This window comes from Mirounga leonina, unplaced genomic scaffold (assembly GCF_011800145.1).
Source record: "Mirounga leonina isolate KUSES-001 unplaced genomic scaffold, KU_Mleo_1.0 Mir_418, whole genome shotgun sequence".
Classification (NCBI taxonomy): Eukaryota; Metazoa; Chordata; class Mammalia; order Carnivora; family Phocidae; genus Mirounga; species Mirounga leonina.
This window is the reverse complement of record NW_023270739.1, coordinates 17,225,118-17,246,625: the sequence shown is the minus strand read 5'-3', so window position 1 is coordinate 17,246,625 and position 21,508 is coordinate 17,225,118. Positions and strand designations below refer to the sequence as shown.

Below are 21,508 nucleotides of genomic sequence, written 5' to 3'. Positions count from 1 at the left end.
TGTATTTCCTGTTGCTGACGCTAACATCATTCTCAGAGAATGAACATTGAGGCCATTTAGGAATATATACAGTGCCTTAGAGGTTTCTTTTCCACCAGGGCATAGTGACTGTGTGTTTGTGCATGAGTGCATGAGTTGTAGAGAGAGAATTATATCAGAATCAGCTGAAGAGCCTTTTTGAACTATACTCACAAATTCTCATGTGTCCCTAAGGGAATCAAGTTTAAAAATGCTAAAAAGAAAAAAAATCTCCTTAGAGATGTACACCCTTATTTTTCAGAGAAAATGGAAGCTCAGAAAAGTGCAAGTGGCTAGATGGCATGACACACAGCTGGCTAGATGGCAGGCCTGCTGAGAGGAGCAGAAATTGCTTAGTGATTACCTCAAGCCTTTTACCCCTCCAGAAATGTACAATTCTCCATAAGTTTCAGAGAATAGAATTGTAGCATCAGCAAGGGGTTAGCATTCAGTAACTCTGGGAAGAAGATGAAATCCTTAGTCAACCATTTATAGCACAACCATGTCAGTGTCAGAACAACCCTGCAAGGTGTGTGTTGTTATCCCCGTTTTACAAATGAGGAAATGGAGGCTCATGAACTAATAATATGCCCAGAAATACACATCATGAGTGGAAGAACTGGGTTTCAAATTTGTTTTTACTACTGGCCTTACATTCATTTTAGGATGTGTAGAGGGAACTGTATGCACTATACCCTGGATTCCAATGTGTAACTAAGCATTTTTCCAAAAAATAAAATGACAGTGGAATTGAATCCATGAGAAAATACATTCCCTTTAGCCCTGGCTCTCCTCTGGTGCAGAATTGTTCTGAAGTCCAGCTGCCTTGATGAGAACCTAGACTCCACTCCTTACTTACTGTTTGATCTTAGCAAGGGTACTCTGCCTCTTTGTGCTTTGATTTCTTGTCTGCAATAAATTAGGATACCAATAATGCTTGCCTCATAGGGTTTGGTGAAGATTATATTATTTAATGTATGTAAAACCCCTAAAATACTTCCTAGCATATGGTAGCACTACCGCTACCACTGTTTTTTTTTTTTTAATTGAATTAGAGTTGACATACAATATTATATTAGTTTCAGGTGTGCAACATAGTGATTTGACAATTCTATACATTATTCTATGCTCACTGTAAGTGTAGTTACCATCTGTCACCATATAACATTATGACGATATTATTGACTGTATTCCCTATGCTGTGCTTTTCATTCGTGACTTATTTATTTTTTTATTATTTTTATTTTTTTATTTTTTATTTTTTTTATTATTATGTTATGTTAATCACCATACATTACATCATTAGTTTTTGATGTAGTGTTCCATGATTCATTGTTTGCGTATAACACCCAGTGCTCCATGCAGTACGTGCCCTCTTTAATACCCATCACTGGCTAACCCATCCTCCCACCCCCTCCCCTCTAGAACCCTCAGTTTGTTTCTCAGAGTCCATCGTCTCTCATGGTTCGTCTCCCCCCTCTGATTTCTCCCCCTTCATTCTTCCCCTCCTGCTATCTTCTTTTTTTTTTTTTTTTAACATATAATGTATTATTTGTTTCAGAGGTACAGATCTGTGATTCAACAGTCTTGCACAATTCACAGCACTCACCATAGCACATACCCTCCCCAATGTCTATCACCCAGCCACCCCATCCCCCCCCTCCTCCCCTCCAGAACCCTCAGTTTGTTTCTCAGAGTCCATAGTCTCTCATGGTTCGTCTCCCCCTCCGATTTACCCCCCTTCATTCTTATTTATTTTATAACTGAAAGTTTGTACCTCATTATCCCCTTCACCCTCTCGCCCCCCCCCAGCAACCACCAGTTTCTTCTCTGTATTTATGATTGTTTCTGTTTTGTTTTTTAGATTCCATATACAGATGAAATCATATGATATTTGTTTTTCTGTGTCTGACTTATTTCACCTAACATAATATCCTCTAAGGTATAATATAGGGACACACACACACACACACAGCCCACAACTTCTTTACCCATTCATCTATCATTGGACACTTAGGTTGCTTCCATAACTTGGATATTGTAAATAATATTGCAGCAAACATAGGCTCATATATCTTTTTGAATTCGTATTTTCATTTCTTTTTTTAATTTTATTTTATTATGTTATGTTAATCACCATACATTCATTACATCATTAGTTTTTGATGTAGTGTTCCATGATCCATTGTTTGCGTATAACACCCAGTGCTCCATTCAGTACGTGCCCTCTTCAATACCCATCACCAGGCTAACCCATCCTCCCACCCTCCTCCCCTCTAGAACCCTCAGTTTGTTTTTCAGAGTCCATCGTCTCTCATGGTTCGTCTCCCCACTCTGATTTCCCCCACTTCATTTTTCCCTTCCTTTTTTTTTTTTTTTTAACATATAACGTATTATTTGTTTCAGAGGTACAGGTCTGTGATTCAACTGTCTTACACACACAGTGTTTTCATTTTCTCTGGGTAAATACTCAGTAGTGGAATTACTGGATTGTATGGTATTTCTATTTTTAATTGTTTGAGGAACCACCATACTTGTTTACCACAGTGGTTGTACAAATTTGTATACTTGAGTTCTCTCTTTTTATCTTGATGAATCTGGCTAAAGGTTTATCAGTTTTGTTTATCTTTTCAAAGAATTAGTTCTTGGTTTCATTGATCTTTCCTATTGTTTTTTCTTCCATTTCATTTATTTCTACTCGGATCTTTAAAAGATTTTATTTATTATTTGAGAGAGAGGGAGAGTACAAGCAGGGGGAGGGGCAGCAGGAGAGGGAGAGAATCTCCAGCAGACTCCTCACTGAGTGAAGACCACCCCCCCTACTCAGGGCTGGATCCCACAACCCTGAGATCATGACCTGAGCCAACACCAAGAGCCAGATGCTCAACTGACCCAGCCATCCAGGTGCTCCTCTACTCTGATCTTTATTATTACTTTCCTTTTACTAGCTTTGGGCTTTATTCCTCTTTTTCTAGTTTCTTTATGTGTAGGTTAGATTGTTTGAGATTTTTCTTGTTTCTTGAGGTAAGCCTATATCACTATATCCTTGCAGAACTGCTTTTGCCATGTTCCAAAGATTTGGGACAGTTATGTTTCCATTCTCTTCTGTCTGCATGTATTTTTTTATTTCCTTTTTGATTTCTTCATTTACCCATTGGCTGTTTAGTAGTATGTTGTTTAGCCTCCATGTGTTTGTGTTTTTTCTGGTTTTTTTTTTTCCTTGTAATTGATTTCTGGTCATGGCAATTTGCTCAGAAAAGATCCTTGATGTGATTTCAATCTTCTTAATTTATTGAGACTTGTTTTGTGGTCTAACATGATTTATCCTGGAGAATATTCAATGTGCGCTTGAAAAAAAATATGCATCCTGCTGTTTTGGACAGAATGTTCTGTATATATCTCTTAAGTCCATCTGTTCTTATGTGTCATTCAAAGCCACTGTTTTCTTATTGATTTTTTTGTGTGGATGATCTACTCACTGATGTAAGTGGGGTGTTAAAGTCTCCTACTATTATTGTACTACTGACAATTTTTACCCTTACATCTGTTAATATTTGCTTTATATATTTAGGTGCTCCTATGCTGGGTGCATAGAGATTTATAATTGTTACATCCTCTTGTTGGACTGATCCCTTTATCATTATGTAAGGCCCTTCTTCGTGTCTTGTTATAGTCTTTTCTTAAAGTCTATTTTTTATATAAGTATTGTTACCCTGCCTTTTATTTTTTTATTTCTATTTGCATGGAATATCTTTTTTCATCCCTTCACTTTCAATCTGAATGTGCCTTTAGGTCTGAACCACTGCGGTCTTTTTCTCCAAGAGGCTTATCTAAGTTCCTAGCTGGAATTAATATCTTTTTCTTTTTGACCCAGCATTTTAAGGGTTTGCTTTGTTTTCTTACCAGTACAGTTATGAGAAAGTGACATCCAGCTATTTGCCCTAGGGTATACAGAACAGGTGCAAGTGACTACCCTGATTTGACCCTTTGTGCTCAATAAAATGAAACATGAGGCATATTTATGCCTCAGGCCCTTTGCCTTGACTCTTCTTGCTGCCTGGAATGTTCTCTCCTTGGATAATGAAACTGCATTCTTAAGTGCTTTCTTCAGGTTTCTGCTCAAATGTCACCTTATCAAAAAGCTTATTCACACCACTCTATCTAAAATAATATCTTCTTCCCACCATTACTTTCTATTTCCTTACCCTTCTTTATTCTTCTTCAAAGCATACCATCAGAAATATTATATACCTGTTTATTGAGAGTCTCTCTCTCCCCAGTAGAATTCACGGAAGCAACGATTCAGTCTGTCTTATTCATAGCTGTCCTCCTGACGCCTCATAGGCTCTCAGTAAAGTTTTGTGGAATACATGAATGGATAAGTGAGTGAGTGTTAAATTACAGTTCCCAGGATGAGATTCATGGTCATCTGCAAAGACCACCACGATTTCCAGGGACACTTCCACTGAATACATTTGGAACAAACTGAATGATTCCAGACCTTCCTTCTGAAGGTGAGGAAACTGAGGGCAGAGAGGAAGAGGTCAGTTTCCAAATCGAAGGTCCAGTCAGAGACAGGGCCAGGACTGGGTGGTTTTAAACATGCTTTCATAGCTTATTCCAATCTGTGCCTCAAAGACTGGAAGTCTGCAGCTCAGGGGTCATGTTATCTCTGTGTGGTCAGAAGGGAACTGAGAAAGGAGTGAAGTGACTTACCCAGGTGTGCAATGGAAAGCTGTGGCAGGTGTTCTTTCCACTGCACCGCAGCACCCAGTTGGCCAATGGTTACCTTTCAAGACAAGGCAAGGATACTTCCAGATACTTTTGGAAAGTATCTATGCCTAGGTCTTTTTAGTCTTCTGTGCCCTAAGTTCCAGCTCTTTTAAGACCATTTCCTTCAAGTTTAAATAAAGGATTTGGCATCATCTTTTGAGTTCAGTTGACCTAAGATGATAAAGGGACCTTTTTAACTTCGGCAGTCTCTTGTAGGGCCCCAAGACTTCTCGGGGTGCTGTGGACGAACCTAGACCTATGGAGACTATTCCCAAACAGGCCTCCATTTCATTCTCCCATTCCACCTGTTCCCTCTTCCTTTTGGGTACAGACATAACCCCAGTCTTTCTATTTATTTTAGATGAAACCAGAATCTAATGAGCTTGCAAGTGAGAGAGGCAGGCTCCCTTGAACCAGACTTTCACTCTGTAATATCAATGGAGAGGAAACAATCTTTAGTTTTCACATGCAACCGCCTTTCCTAGTCCCTCCAAGCAAATACCTCTTTATTCCTAATGTTCCATCACTATATTTTCGTGGCCAAAATCTGCAAACCAGGTTGGAAGAGGCGATCTTTTTCGTTCCTCAATCAAAGCTTTAACTTGTGAAAATATTTTCAAAATGCCTTTGATGATGATTCACATACCTTCCTCACCCTTTAAAGAGCATTTTTAGTGCACAAGGAACTAACTAAATACTTTGCATGCATTAAACCTTGTAGTTCTCAGAAGAAATCTTAAGTAAATGCTGTTATTCACATTTCACAGATGAGAGAAATGGAGGCTTATAGAGATGAAATATTTTGCTCAAGGTCATCAGCTACTACGGTAGCCTATCTGGCCCTTGAACCTTGAATTCCAAAGCTTAGGAATCCCAGAGCTAGGACTTTTAAGCATTACACCATGTGGTTTCTCTACTCTATTTTTTTTTCAATGTATGAACAAAGGTTACAGATCATGCATTGTTTATTTATTGTTTTATAATTCTCCTCAAATTACATATTCAGTTATTGTATCTCCATGGCTAGGGTATTAGCTTCTCATGGACAGGAACTGGCTCCTTTTTTGTGTAGACCAAGGCACATCAGAGTTAGTTGCCTCTTTATAACACCAATGGCCCTTTCTCAGCACAGAACTAGTGATTAATACACATGCAATAAATGTTTGATAAATAAATGATTAATCAAATCCTTTTAAATTGCTTTTCTCTCTCCTGCTACTTTTTAAGAATTGCCACCATCCTGTTTTAATATAAACCAACCAGTGAAAATGGACCTGAAATGAAAATAAATTGATAAAAATTTCCCAGAATAAGGTTTCTGTGGCAAATGTGATTTCTGGTATATTTCCTTTATGTGTACACATACATGCTCTATCCATGTGTGAGTATGTACAAGATCATGATCTCATTCAGACCTATATCATAGATGTAAAATGAAACTCAAATTGCAATGAGCTTTTATTTTGAAATCAGCATATGTGTGTGTGATGAAGGCGTGGAGGTAGAGGGGAGGTCGATCTGTATGTCCATCTCAGAAATCCTGGGAGGTTGCCAGGAGTTTTCGCCTGAGAATTCCTGAGAGAAGTGTGGAGAGCATACAGACAGAGACAGGGAACTCCAGGTGAAGAGCACAGACTCAAGGCACTTCTGAGCCCTTGACAAAGTGCTCTGAGAGGGCTGACAGCTCTCCCCAGTGTGGGCAAAGGGAGCTGTGTGTGGGCTTCATTCTTTGCTGCTGGTTTGCATGTGGCAGGGAGAGGCACTTGGGAGAGACCTGGCTTGGTACTTGTGTGCCCTCCTTGAAATTAGCTCTGACTCACCATGGAAGCTCCTGGCTTCCCTTCAGGGAACAAGCTGAACACTGTTGGAAACTGTTCCACCTCAGCTCTGCATCCTCTTCAGAGCCGGGGCCAGCGGCAGTGTCAGCAAGGACAAAGAGGCAGCTGCAGCAGCAGAGATGAGACAAATGGCACTACTGAATAAGGCCAACTTCAGGCAGCAGCCTGGGTTAGCTGTGGGAAGGGTTCCCTGAGCTGTCATCCTTCTAGAAACCCCCATTCCGCCCAGCTTCTGTTTTGTCCCTCTTATTTCCCACCTATTTCTCTGGTGGCTCCTTCTTAGTCTCCTTTGACGGTTGCTTTCTCCTCTTCCAGACCTTCTAAATGTCAGTGTGCCCTAGTGCCTGGTCTTTGCGACTTCCTTAGGTAACCTCATCAAGTTCTGTGCTTTTAAATATCAATGGTGTGTCTGTAATTCTCAAATTAATAAGTCCCATCTCCCCAAACCCCACCCCGAGCCAGACTCACATACCCATTTGCCTACTTCACACTTGAGTGTAAATATCTTCTAGGGATCTCAAACATCGCATATCCCAAAGTAAACGGACATCTTTTCCCTGATTCTTCTCTATTTCATTGTTTGGTACAACCATCCATTCATTTTCCAGGTGAAACAACATGCCCACTAATCTGGACACTGGATTTTTTTCTCTCTCTTCTCATTTGACCAGTCCTAAATCCTTTCAAATCTACCTCCAAATTAATCTCTAGTCTGTCCATTTTTTCCTCACTATATCTGCCTTCTGGTTTCAGCCATTATCTGGTCTTACCTGACCTACTGGAATAACTTTCCTATTGACCTTCCAAGTCTTGTGTTCCCTCTGGGACATTTTCCACAGGACATTCAGAGTATGCTTTATAAAACAAGTAATTCTGTTACCTTCCTGCATTTAACCCATTGGTGATTTTTCAGTGACCTTACAGAATAAAATCTGAACTCCTTACCACATTGAACTTGGCCTGGCATGATCTGTCCACAGCCATTTTCTCCATTTTCAGCCATTTTCTCTAAACTCATCTCAGGTAACTCTCCCTACTTCACACCTTACAATGTCCAGTCACCTTTCAGTTTATGGTACAATCTCCAGGTCTTCGTACTTGCTGTTCCCTCTGTCTGGAATGCTCTTCATTTGGTTTCTCCATGGCTAGCCCTTTCTTATCTTTTGGATCTCAGGTTAGATGCCATACCTTCAGAGGTCAACCAGCAAACTAAAGCCAGGTGCCTCCAGTTCTTCTCTCCCACAGCATTATATTCTTTCCTTTTTGGCATGTCTCATAATTTTAAATCATATGTTTATGTGTTGTTTAATGTTTGTCTACTACTCTGAACTAAATTCTGTCTACCTTGTATATTCACAGAGTATCTGATATGTAGTAGTCAGTGAATATCTGTTGAATGTTAATGAATGAATGTCCTTGAGGAACATATAAGAGACCCTGGGGACCATGGAGGGATCCTGAGACAGAAATTGGAGGCTTGACTCTCAGGGTTTCTTCAGACTTAAATTTGTAGTCAAAGACTGGAAAATTCTCCTTAGATATTGGTTCCTTATTTGCCACATTTACAGTTTGTAACTTGGATGAGTAAGAGTGCTCTTTTCTTCCCAACACCACCAATACGGCATGACCCTTTTTGGAGATCATGATAATTAACATGTTTTTACCTATGCATCTTATCCATATTATGCCATTTAATATGATTCCATTGTTAGATATTGCTGTCATTTCCCATATTACAGTTGAACAACTGAGGCACAGAGAGGTTAAATAGCTTGCCCAAGATCACAGAGCTGGTAAGAGAGACACATATGAATACGAATATATGTAGTCTGACCTCAGAGTCTGCATTCTTTTTTTTGTTTTTTTCTCTTTTAATTTTTTATTTAAATTCAATGTAGTCAACACATAGTGTATTATTAGTTTCAGAGGTAGAATTTAGTGATTCATCACACCCAGTGCTCATTCTATCCCATGCCCTCCTTAATGCCCATCACCCAGTTACCCCATCCCCCACCCACCACCCTTCCAGCAACCCTCACTTTGTGTCATAGAGTTAAGAGTCTTTTATGGTTTATATCCCTCTCTGATTTTGTCTTATTTTATATTTTCCTCTCTTCCCCTCTGTTCATCTGTTTTGTTTCTTAAATTCCATATATGAGTGAAATCATATGATAATTGTCTTTCTCTGACTTATTTCACTTGGCATAATACCCTATAGTTCCATCCACATTGTTGCAAATGGCAAAATTTCATTCCCTTTGGTGGCTGAGTAATATTCCATTGTATATAAATACCACATCTTCTTTATCCATCTGTCAATGGACATCTGGGCTCTTTCCATAGTTCGGCTATTGTGGACATTGCTGCTAAACATTGGGGTGCAGGTGCCCTCCTACACTACTGGTGGGAATGCAAACTCGTGCAGCCACTCTGGAAAACAGTGTGGAGGTTCCTCAAAAAATTAAAAATAGACCTACACTATGACCCAGAAATTGCACTACTAGGTATTTACCCCAAAGGTACAAATACAGAGTGTGCATTCTTAAACTAGCTTCTGAAGTTCAGCTACCCACGTGTCTCTGCACCTATACTCTCTCAAAGTGACCTCTTCCAATCCCATAGATTTAAATACCATCTATGTCCTGGCCATGCTTACTTTGTATCTCTTGCCTAGACTGCTCCCCTCAGCTCCAAACTAATTTATCTAACTATGCACAAGGCATCTTCTCATGGATAACTGAAACTTAACATTTCCAAAACTGAGTTTGTGCTCTATCTCCATGCCCCACTTCCAACCTGTCTCTCCATCAGCATCTCCTCAGCAATGGTATCAGGGGTCATGAGATGTAAACATGTGTGCATCCATATATGTCTGAGAGAGATGCCTTAAATTAGATAATGGCATGATATTTCTCTTTTTCCTTACTGGTGCTTGATCTAACCTTCCCTTACTAAATCATGACATACCCAGGCGAGGACCAGGACTTACATATATCCTTGCACTCCTAGCATCTAGTGCATAGAAGATGTTGAATGGGATCTTGTTGAAGAAAGAAGGAATGTTTTCTGTGAATATTATCTCTTTCTACGGGAGGTAGTTTCCTTGCTACTTCTTAATAGAAGATGTTGAATGGGATCTTGTTGAATGAAGGAAAGAAAGAAGGAATGTTTTCTGTGAATATTACCTCTTTCTACGGGAGGTAGTTTCCTTGCTACTTCTTAATTTCTCAGGATGTTTTCCCAACTCCTCTAACTGGCCATTTTTCTTCTCCCCATGGTTCTAAACTAAAGGGTGGGATATTAATGAAACAACTCTGCTTCAAAAAATCATTTTCATTTCTCTTCGTCACTTGTGCACTTGGATTTATGTGGAAAGGAATACTTAATAATGAGGAAAAACCTATTTAGAAACAGTAGCATAATCATTCAGTGGTAGAAAAAAAAAGTGATATATGAGCCATATAATTAGCAGTAATCTGTTTCATATTTATTTTTCTGGGCTGAAGTTCAGTTCATCCTTTAAAAACTGAGTGTAAATAATAAGTTACACACACACACGTGCACACACACACACACACGACCTATGAATAGACATCCATCATCATCCAAGGGAATTCAGTTAACATTTTTCTCAAGATTATGAAAATAACTTTTAATTGTCTCAAATCAAATCTCAGTTCATTAATAGCTTAACTTTGCTTCATTTTTATTGCTTTGTTTTCTAATATATAGAATTCTTTTCAGTTTAGTTTATATAAACTGATAAAAGAACAATTCAGAAATTATTTAAACCTCAGAATTTATTAGGTAGAATTGACAAGAGAGTCAAGGGATGTGAGTCTTAACTGTATCTGGGATAAATGTTCAGTTTGGCAATGAGTGAATTACTTGACCAGTCTCTCTCTCCCCTTTAAGAAATTGAAGGAAAGCCTCCCTTGCAAGGTTTGCATAGGAATAAAATGAGGTAACAATGTGAAAGTGCTTCCAAAATTACAAAGCTCTAGAAAATAATAATAAAGTAATGGCTTTATAATTATTATATTGAAATAAGCAAAATGAAGTTATTTTTATCATGCTGAATGATTCAAAACAGCTATACTTTTTTGCAGAAAATGGAAGAGATCCCACATTAGAATTTTAGTTGACTTTGTATGTGTTCAGATGATGAACTTGGCTTTTCCACACGCATAAATGTGGCATTTAAAAAACTGTGCCCTAAGTAGAATACTTTAATGTATTCTCTTTAATGTTTTCATATATTCATGGAGAGCTACAAAATGATTTTCATTCCACTGTATTTACTTTTTGTAAATTTAGCTATTATAATAATTTTCTGAAGAGAGTATATCCTAAGATTATATTCTGCTATAAATCATAGTTTGGTTGAATCCGTGAATCAGTCACATTCCCATATTTCTTGTTGTACGGTTTCCCTCTTTGTCTTGTAGGAAGATGAGAGAAAAAAGAAAAAGTAAATGTAGAATCTTATAGGAAAGCTAAGTGAGTTTAAAGAATTCCCATTATCACAATTAACATTTCCAGGTGGGAAAGCCACAAAACCTTCCCAGACTCTGAAGTATATCTTTAATATAAACAATAAGATCTGTTATTTTTTAGAAAATAGTCTTTCTTCTGTTTTATAATTTGGAAAACTGTACTATATATTGGAAAATAAATGGCAATCTTTTCCAATGTACAAAAATGCTCAACTGATAAGCTGAGACATCTCAGATCTACATCTGCAGACATGAATGGGACAGGATGGAGATTTTTGTGGGTAGGTGCGGTTTCTCCGTGTTCTGTATGGACACTGCCACCTGTGAGCTCATTCACACTCGCCCTGGCTACATAGCTCTAAGTACCCAGTATTAGAGAGAATTGGATATAATAGGTTACTAAATAGAAAACCAATTCGTGCAAAGAGATCCAGCACTGGTCCATCACATCTTCAGTGTGTACTGACCTGTCTGTTCCCTGGGTGGGCACCTCATTTGCAGTTATCAGCTATGTTGGCTTCAAGAGTCACTTCATCTCCAGGTACTTCTTGCTTCACAGGACAAACAGCTTTTGTCTGGGCCAGGACTAACTGTTCACATTTCACTAACCATATTCTGAATTAGATAAGTATTGGTTGTGTCCTCCCTCTGGACCAGGCATTGTGCTAGGCCCAGAGGATTTAAACGTGAATAACAGAAACTTTCCTTGTTTTTAGGGGGCTTACAGTCAGAGATCTGCTTGTCCCAAGCTAGAATATAAAACCTCATTTCGGCCTGAATTGCCAGAATGTTTGTTTTTTCAGACCAGTATCAAAGGGTGCCCTCCACCATTGTGAATTTGGGCCCAGGACCTCCTCCTCTTGGGAAATTCAGCACTGTCAGAGTCCCTGGGAACTTTGTAGTTGATACCAATTTGATTTTCATAATACCTTGAAGAATTCTTATAAATTAAGTAAAATATTTATAAGCCCAGCAAGAAGACTCTGAATGAAAATATGAGCAATGAATTGCAATTGCACATCATCTGCAATTTAAAAACAATTCCCCGTAGTGCAAATTTACCCCATAAATTTGAGCTTCCATTTTTGCCAGCTGTGTAAAAGTATTGGATTGTTTATAAATACTGTTACAAGGAGAGGTTAGGCACAAAAGCCTAACACATCTGTTGACATTCTTATACTATAAAAATTTAAATGGCATGCAGTCCAGAATGAGCCTGTATGAAAAAGATATGGATAAATAATAGACCACTTTGCTGGTTTAAGCCAGTTTGGCTCACTATTTTCTCATTTTTCTTCTACCTCCTTCCACAACCCAGCCCTCCCCCTGGGAGATGACTTCCAAAGAAAATCTAATTGGAGTTGTCCCTTTGGCCAGAAACATAGAACAAAACTTTTGGATGGTTATTAAAATGTAAAGTCCTGGGTGCTGGGTGGCTCAGTCAGTTAAGTGTCTGCCTTTGGCTCAGGTCATGATCTCCAGGTCCTGGGATCTGGGATCGAGTCCTGCATCGGGCTCCCTGCTCAGCGGGAGTCTGCTTCTCCTTCTCCCTTTGCCCCTCCCCCAGCTTGGGCTGTCTCTCGCTCACTCTTTCTCAAATAAATAAATAAATAAATAATATCTCTTAAAAAATAAAATATAAAGTCTTGGTTTACTTCCCTGTCTGTGTGCTGTGTTGATAAAAATCCCAAGAGGAGGCAAAAGTTTTGGGCCAAAGAACATAGTCCTTTGAAAAAGCCTTCCCTGACACCGACCCAGATTCAAGGCTCACATCACCAAGTCCCCCCATCTCCACCACCACCAATTTTTGCTTTTGCCTGGTTGATGGAGAGCATCTCTTCTTCTCTCTGCTTTTGCTGCAGCAAAATTTTTTCTCCCTTATAATTTTTTCTCCATGCAGCAACCACAGTGATCTTTGAAAACCTAAATCAATATGACTTTCCAGTGTTCCTAAAATAAAGTCCAGTTGTCCTGTTGGGGCTGGTAAAGCACTACACAGGCTGGCTCCTCTCATCTTTTGAGCCTCTTCTTATGCTAATTTTCATGATAAATACACTCCAGCCACTCTGCTGTCCTTACTGCCCCAGGAACATCAGACATACCAAGCAATTTCCCAGCTTAGGGCCTTTGCACCTAGAACACTCATCCCATTCTCTTACCCAGCCCTGGCTCCTTTGTGTCTCAAATTTGTATGTCCCTTCTGCAGAGGGGCCTTTTCTGCACCCCTTGCCCAAAGTAGTGTGTGCCCTCCTCCCTATAACTTCTCCCATTAACTTCATTATCTTCAGAACATTCATCACCATCTGAATTTATTCTTTTCTTTTAAACTTGTTTCTCCTATTTCTTTCTTTTTTTTTGTATGTTTGCATAATGTAAATGCCATTCATATCTCTTTTGTTCACAGCTGGGTCTCCAGTGCCTGACACACAGTGGTATATTTTTTGAATGAATGGATGCACACATAAGGACCCAATTCTTTGGTGAAGAATGCCCTAAATCTTAAACTCCATATAGATTCATGTGTTCTAAGTTCCAATTCAATTTAAACCGTAGGAGACTTGGATATACTTTTCAATTTAGTTTCTTTTTTCTGTTTCAGTCCTCTCTAATAAATAGTGACATTATCTTTGTGAAGTTGCATGCCCCATGGGAAGTGCTTGGAAGATATGCAGAACAAATGAATGTAAGAATGCCTTTCAGGTAGGTGTAAATATATTTTCCCTACTCTTTGCTTCTTCCCTGTAAACCAATGTGCTCCTCTCTTGAAACAAATAAAACTGAAATGCAGACTGGAACGCTATTAGAGAAGATCCTTTAAAATGTTTAGGAAATGCATAAGTCTTTGTGATTTCTAATGACTTCATGGCTTTTTGTGAAAATTTCTGGCTAATTCAGTCCTTAGTAGGTAGATTTGTCAAGTGCCTATGAGAAAGAAGCATTTTCCAAGTAGCATTTTCATTTCTAAAATGCCATTTTCAGAAGTCCTGCGTGTTGCTGCTTTGAATGGCCAGACCCCAGGCATCAATGGTGCAGATCCTTACTGACATTCAGATCTGCTTCCAGTAAAGCAAGTTCAAAAAATTTCATAAAAATGTGATCTATTTTTTAAATAAACTTTTTAAATTTTAAAAAAGTCAAGTCATAAATACTGTGCAAAAACAAGCATAGATATTTTTTCCAAGGGTAATTAGAAAATATGAGGATTGCTTAGTTATTTAAAGGATTAATTTACCTTCATTTCATAGTGAATATTCATATTTTCCATACAGATTAAAGAAAAGTGATCTGTATTTATTAGATGGAAATAAAATAAAGTATTAAACTTGAAATTATAAATGCCAGGATATGTGGGAAATAAATAATGGAATCTTCTAAAGGAGATGGAGGGACTTAGTACCAAGGACAGTTCTAAAGGGACTAAAGAATTAAATACTCTTGATTCACAATTTGCCAATAAGACCAAGTCAGATGACAGAAACCAGGCAAACTGGTGCCAATTCTAAAATATATCTCTTAATGAGCTGTGGAAAATTACAGAGACGGAGAGGCGCTAGGTACACATTTAGAGAAGAGCAGTTTCCATTCCGAGGTCTGTAATGTATCTCCCTGGTGCATCTTATTTTCTTTGTTTATTGGCCTTTATGTTCTAATACCAAGTCAAAATAGAGGCTGGGATTTCTAGCATCTGTTTACCTCAAGGCAAAATTCTCAAAGGAATTGAGATAAACATAGTCCTAAACTTTTGATTTATTTGTATATTTAAAATGTGACAAAGGAAATCTGAGAACCCAAGGATTAAAAAATATTATATAAAATCACTGAGTCATTTATCAATTTAGTTTCCATTGAAACTTGTTATATGGTAATTATAATTAAAGCCAGTTATTTATCACTGCTATAACTGTCCAATATGGATTAATACTATATCACACATCAAGACCAAAAGGAAAAGAAATCTATGCTTAGCTAGAGTCATATATCAGACCAGCATCTTATAGCCAACGATCAAAAGTCTATGTTCTGATAAAAGTGAGATAGTAAAACTTAGTGAAATTGATACATTATCCGTCCCCAGCAGTCTCACAAAACTTCACACCTGAACACATTTCTCAAGCAAAGAACCCAAGCAAATTGTACAAACTTGAGCAGTGTTAATGTATAGCAAGTTCCTAGTACCTGGAAGCACTTCATATATAAAGAGCCTGACTGTATCATAGCCAACACTTCTGCATGCTCATTATGTGGCAGAAAAGCGCTGCCTCCAAGCAACATTAATACTTTCCTTATGCCACATTAAGAGAATGTGATCCAGGGAATAAATGGTAACCATACTAACTATGAATAGACTATTATATATAATAGTCTTCTTTTTAAATGTAGGTGTTCCTGCAGGACAGTTTTAGGAGAAAAGACTGTTAATGTGTGGACACTAATTGGCCTTATTAATATTGACATGATTTTACCTAAGCATAGCTTCACTAACTACAGCCTGATGCATTTAAAATATGTGCTATTATTTTATCCAGTGTTTCAGATAAATAACTCTAACCTAAGAAGATCTATGTATTTCCAAAGGAGGAATTTTCCTGCCATATCACTTCCACAAAATGTACAAACATCAGTTTGGCTACATGGAATGCCTCAAAGAATGTTATGTGTATTTATTTTTTTCTGTAGAGTACACATTTGAATCCCAAGTTTAGTCTCCTTGGATTTTTATTCCTACCATGTTTGAAACAAAGTTGAAGAATAATTTTCTTATGGGAATTTGTGAATAAAATTTGCTTCTTAAATACCTATATGTCCATGGATATGGACTCTTTTTAATTAATAGACTAATTTTAGGGCATTTTTAGGTTTACAGAAATTTGAGTTGATAGTACAGTGTTCCCATATATCCCCTCCCATCCCATTCACAGTTTCCTTATTGTTAACAGGTTGCATTAATGTGGTATATTTGTTACAATTAATGGACCGATATTGATACATTATTACTATTCTCTAAAGTCCATAGTTTACTTTAGGGTTCACTCTTTGGGTTGCATAGTTCTGTGGGTCTTGAAAAATCCATAATGTCATGTATCCACCATTATGGTGTCACCCAGAGTAGTTTCACTGCCCTAAAAATCGTCTTTACTCCATCTGTCCAACCCTTGTGCTGCCCACCCTAGCACAAACCCCTAGCAACCACTGCTGCTGCTGTTTCTTCTTAGTTTTACCTATTAAAAACATGAATATATTTTTAAGTCTTCACAGATATGCAAATCAACTTGTATAGAGACTTCCCATTTTCTCTAAGTGAGAGAGCTCAGTAACAGTTCAGAATGCATATAAACCACATTAGTTTCATTACTACTCCCTTGGTGGAAGCCCAAACTATAGAAAGGCTGATTGCATCTTTATAAAGCATCTAATCCATATGCTCTCCATTCAAATTACACCCTAAATTTTAATCTGTAATGCTTTAAAAAATGCAGATATACAGAAGTACAGCACATCCTTAACAAGTCTCACTTTTAAAAAATTTTTTCCAAGATTCCTTGTTTTACCCCTTTAATTCACCTGTAATGAGGGCCAGTGGTTAGGAAGTATGCCCCAGTGTGGTTATTTGCAGCAGGATGTTGATGCTGATTAGTATTCTTCCCATACTGGTTGTAAAATACATATTTTTATATTACCCTGCCTATGTCAAATGAGAGAAGTGTTCTGTAAACTAAAGTGCTGTATAAATATTAGTTAATATAATAGTATGCCCATTAAATTGTGCATGTAGCCAGGAGGATGGCTATCCATTTCTTCATTCCTTGAAGAAAAGCTGACCTCGGCTAAATTCATACAAATACCAATTGCTCCAAATCATTGCACAGGCTGTGTAGGTGAGGAGCAACCATAAAAAAATATGATAATGAGAGGAAGAAATACCACTGGAAAGTATTTCTTAAGATTTCATTACTCAAAAATGCATGCCCTATGTTCCCACTACATTTCTCACTGTTAATCTCTTTTTAGTTTTTTCTTCTTCACCTCTTACAGGCTTCTATCTTCAATCTCCTTTCCTTCCTTGCTAGTTCAAACTGTAACTGACGATGGGTTTTCTTCTCGACTGGCTTCATTTTTGCTGTTCTTCCAGGAGAAAAATCTATTACCTGCCCCGCCGATACAAGTTCATGAGCAGGTTAGTAGCATGCTCTGTCATGATGTGTTTGATACGCTGGCCTGTTTGTTCCAACAGTGACAAGGAATACAAGCTGGGGAGGATGGGCCTTTGTCCCGTGGCAAAACTGGCTGCCATGCACAATCCAAAAATAGCTATTTCAGGTTAGCCTGAAAAGAAAAAAGCAAAGATGGAAATGTTTCTCTAAGAATCTTCCTTGTGATTTCTCCACACGCAGAAGGACAGAATTTAACTGCAGGTGTGTTGGGGCTGTTTTTTGTTTTTAGCCCATTCTATTAGATAAATTACCAAAAAACCCCACTGTTCAGCACGTCTTTGGTCTGAATGTTATTTTTTTCCACACAAATCCCACCCTCCACCATAAGTAACTTGAAATCTTGAAGTGCAGACAGACAAGATCTCAAAAAGCTGATAGCTGTCTAGCCCCCAATGGGTGGGGCCCTCCTATATTAGTAACATTCTGTTAATAAAATATGCAGATGTATTACCTTACCAGAGGCCCTTCTTACCTTTTTTTTTTTTTAAATCTCCCCCACCCACCCAAAATTCTACTGGCTAAAGATTGCCTTTAATGTACTGTGTATCCTTCTAAAGTTTGTTTCTCGATTTTTGAGAAGCCAGGGAGAAAGGGGGAAGCATCAGTGATATCCTTTAATTCAGTTCTGTTGTGATCACTGGAAATTTAATTTTAAAATTTTAATTGGTGTTATGTGATCATTTACCCTGAGCTGAGCTGATGGTTAAATTTGGAGACCATTACATTTCTCTGAAAATCCTATTGTTCAGTTCTGTGAGAATTAAGATTCGAGTTTACTCTGTTTATGTGCTATGCAGAATGGTAAGTGTAAGAGTAATTGACAAATTCTAGTTGATTTACTCAAATACATGTACCCTCAATAAAGTATGATACAAGAATTGACATCCAAAGAAACTAAGATGTGTTTTCTAAAATTTCCCTGCACAATATCCTTACTAGCAGTTCTTCTTTGCTTAGACAACAGCCCTGACATTTGGATTCACCGTGATTTAAATTAGTCCCTTGTCATATGATCACCTTCTATAAAACTCTGAGGTAACACATTAGCCTATATCAGTAGTCCTCAACAGTTTTCAAACTTTAACCAGCATCAGAATAACCTGGAGGGCTTATAAAAACACAAGATTGCTGGACCTGTGCTCTAATCTATGATGTAGATGTCCATCTCTCCACCTGGATGGTATGTGAAGGCAAGGATGGCTTTTGCAATCTATATTTCCAGCACCTAGCACATAGTAGGTGGGGTGAATGGGCAAATGAATCTCTACACATGTGAGAAGATTTGAGTGAGGAAAAAGGAGGTCACATAGAAAAGCATAGAAAAACCAGGGGTGCCTAAAGTGTCAGACACAGACTTGGAACTGAAACATTTGCCCTCACTATGGGGGAGGGGTGAGCAATGAGGACTTAAAAGAACATGGTGGTAAAAGCAACCATAAATCTCAGGGTTGGGTTGGACATCAGATGTCATCAAGTCCAGCCATTCAACAGATACGTGAACCTCTGCTAAATGGTCAACCATCCCATGTTTGAACATCTGTGGAGACAGGGAATTTCAGAACATAACTCTGGGCACCTGACTTTTAGGAAATTCTTCCTTAAAATAAACCATAATCTCTCTGTCTCTTCAGCTTTTACTCCAAAGAACGTTCAGATTGTAGTTCTCCCTGGATAGATGAAAAATAATCTACAGAGCAAAAAGGCAAAGTGTATGAGAAAGATTATGAAATTATAGGCAAAAGGACTTAGCGAATATTTGGAAATTGAGAGATGGGGGAGAGAAAGGTTTCTATATCTAAGGGATTGGGAAAATGTGGAAGGTAAAAGGAATATGAAAAATCAGAAGAGGTACAGGTATGGTGAGAAAGATGATGATTTTTGTTTTAATAATTCTGTATTATAACTCACAAGTAGGTCTTTGACACATAGGTGTCCTGAAGGCCTCTGGAAATGATGGCAAAGCAATTGAAACTGGAAGACTAGAGAATCCAGTTTGGAGTCAGAAGTATAGAAGTCATGACTTGAGCCAGAGGAGTGGATGGAGTTCCCCAGGGAAGGATGTAAAGTGCAAAAAGAGAGCCGATGGCAATTCCTCGGAAAATCTTGTTAAGGAGGCAGGAAGAGATGGAAGGAAGATGAAAAAAAATAAGAAGGAGGCAACCTAAGGGAGGGCAGTGTCAAAGGGACCAGGAAAGAGTTCCTATAAGAATGGGTGTTCTTCAGCTTCTGATGGAGGCTGAGAGATGAGAATCAATTTTTAATATTTAGAAGTTAGTGAAAACTGCCATGATAGCAGCCTCCCTGAGCGGTGGTTCTCAAAGTTGAGTGGACCTCAGGATTACCTTCAGGATTTTTTAGTACTCAGATTATCCAGCCCATCCCTGGAGTTTCTGAGGTGAGGGACAATAATTTGCACCTCTCTCAAGATCCTAAGTGATGCTAATGTGGCTGATCTGGGGCTACATTTTGAGAATGACAGCCATGGAGAGGAGGGTAATAGACCCAAATTACAGCTGGTGGAGAGTAGAAGGCCCTGATGAATCAGAGACAGTGAGAGTTCACTACTACCTTGATAAATTTTGAGATAGAGGAAAATAGAGAGGGGACAGGCTTAAGAACAGTAGCCAAGAGGAAGGAAGCAGAGGAGAGGAGACTGTGACAAGTGACCAATCACATATTCTCCATGTGTGCAGCAGAGAGGTTTTAAGTGAGTAAAAGTTTGGGAAATCCTTGTTTCTTGAACTGAAAGAACAACTTACTGAACAGTAAACTTTGGCCTCAAAAAGTTAGTGTTATTTCAAGTGCATAAATCATAACTATAAAAAGATACTCTTGTTTCACCTCAGAACAGATTTAGACAATGGAGAGTATCTCTTTGTAGCCAGCTCTGATATGCCATATTGAAGGGCACATCTACATCTGGCTATCCTGGTTGTACACCAGTAATAAAACATAGACTCAGTGTTCTAAAATTCTCATGTCATACTAAATATGGATATTTAATTTAGCTTTTAGTTTCATCTACATAAATGATAATTTCATTACTTTGCAAAAGCATCCCTGAAACAACCTTATCTCCTTTAATGCCAAGGGAAATGATTTTATGATGTTTCTGAGCAGGCAGAGAGAGAAAGCATTTTTTCACAAATATCTTTATTTCTGAAAATCACCTGACTCCCATAAAACACACTCATGTAGTTTAGACTTATAGTCTTCGAGTAAATGCTATTTTCATCATGTACTTGGTCTAATTAATGCTCCTTTGACTCTTTGGGCAGACTTAGTCCTTATAAATTGCCTATCCAATAAAGAGAGGGAATTTATCATCTGTCTTCTGCCTTTTTTTTTTTTTTTTGCCTTCGCCAAATACTGCATATGTAGTCTGTAGAAGATGTGATTACAAAGGAACAAATTTGATTATGGTCAGTGGCTGGTAGCTAAAGTCTCATTACTACTCATTCCTTTTCCATCCACTCCCCCATGCATACCTGCCTAATGTTATCCTTTGCAGTCATTTGGCAGAATGTCTGCTGCCCCTGCTACATTATACATTCAGTGCAGTTGCAATCTTATCAGTTGAGTATACAGGCAAATGACAAATGACTTGTATTTTCCATCCTTGTTTTAAAAAATTAATATATGTAAATGTTCCAAAGCCTTTGGACTCTTCTATGAGATATTTAGGTTGTGCCCCAGTTAGTAGCCTTGTGACCTAAAAGAATCCGAACTCCTATCCAAGGAGAGGGCTATAAATATAGGAAACTTGGCTCTCAGAAGAGGAAAAAGAAATCCAAGGCTCCTGCTGTCTAACTGTTATCAGTCCAGGAGGGCTTCATTTATTGCAATGTAGGGCTCTGTGTGGTGCCTCCATTTAAAAAAAAAAGAAAGGAAAGTTTATCTGTAGGTTCCCTCTAGGTATATCATCCCTAAAAATGTAATCTGTTTGAAATGTGATGCTATTATTATAATAGTCTGGTCTGGGGAAAACCAGGTGTCTCTGAAGTAGCCTATTTCATTTCATTTAGCCTAATTAAGTTGTCATTAGTACATACTCCCTCCTGGGTTGTTAGTGGCTCAAGAGAAAAGCCTTGGTCTTCTTCAGGGTATACCCACAGCATCCAGGTTGGGGCTCTGCACACAGTAGGTACTTTATAAAGGCCTACTGATGGCT

The 21,508-nt window shown here is 38.3% G+C and overlaps 1 protein-coding gene across 1 annotated transcript in view; it reads left to right on the top strand.

Moving 5' to 3' along the window:
- The window catches only part of ANO4 (anoctamin 4), a 231,393-nt gene that overhangs the window by 68,050 nt on the left and 141,835 nt on the right, over positions 1 to 21,508 (top strand). Inside the window, exons 5-6 of the mRNA XM_034987747.1 lie at positions 13,725 to 13,825; positions 17,256 to 17,300. Of these exons, the coding sequence (XP_034843638.1) occupies positions 13,725 to 13,825; positions 17,256 to 17,300 (146 nt within the window). The remainder of the gene's footprint in view (positions 1 to 13,724; positions 13,826 to 17,255; positions 17,301 to 21,508) is intronic.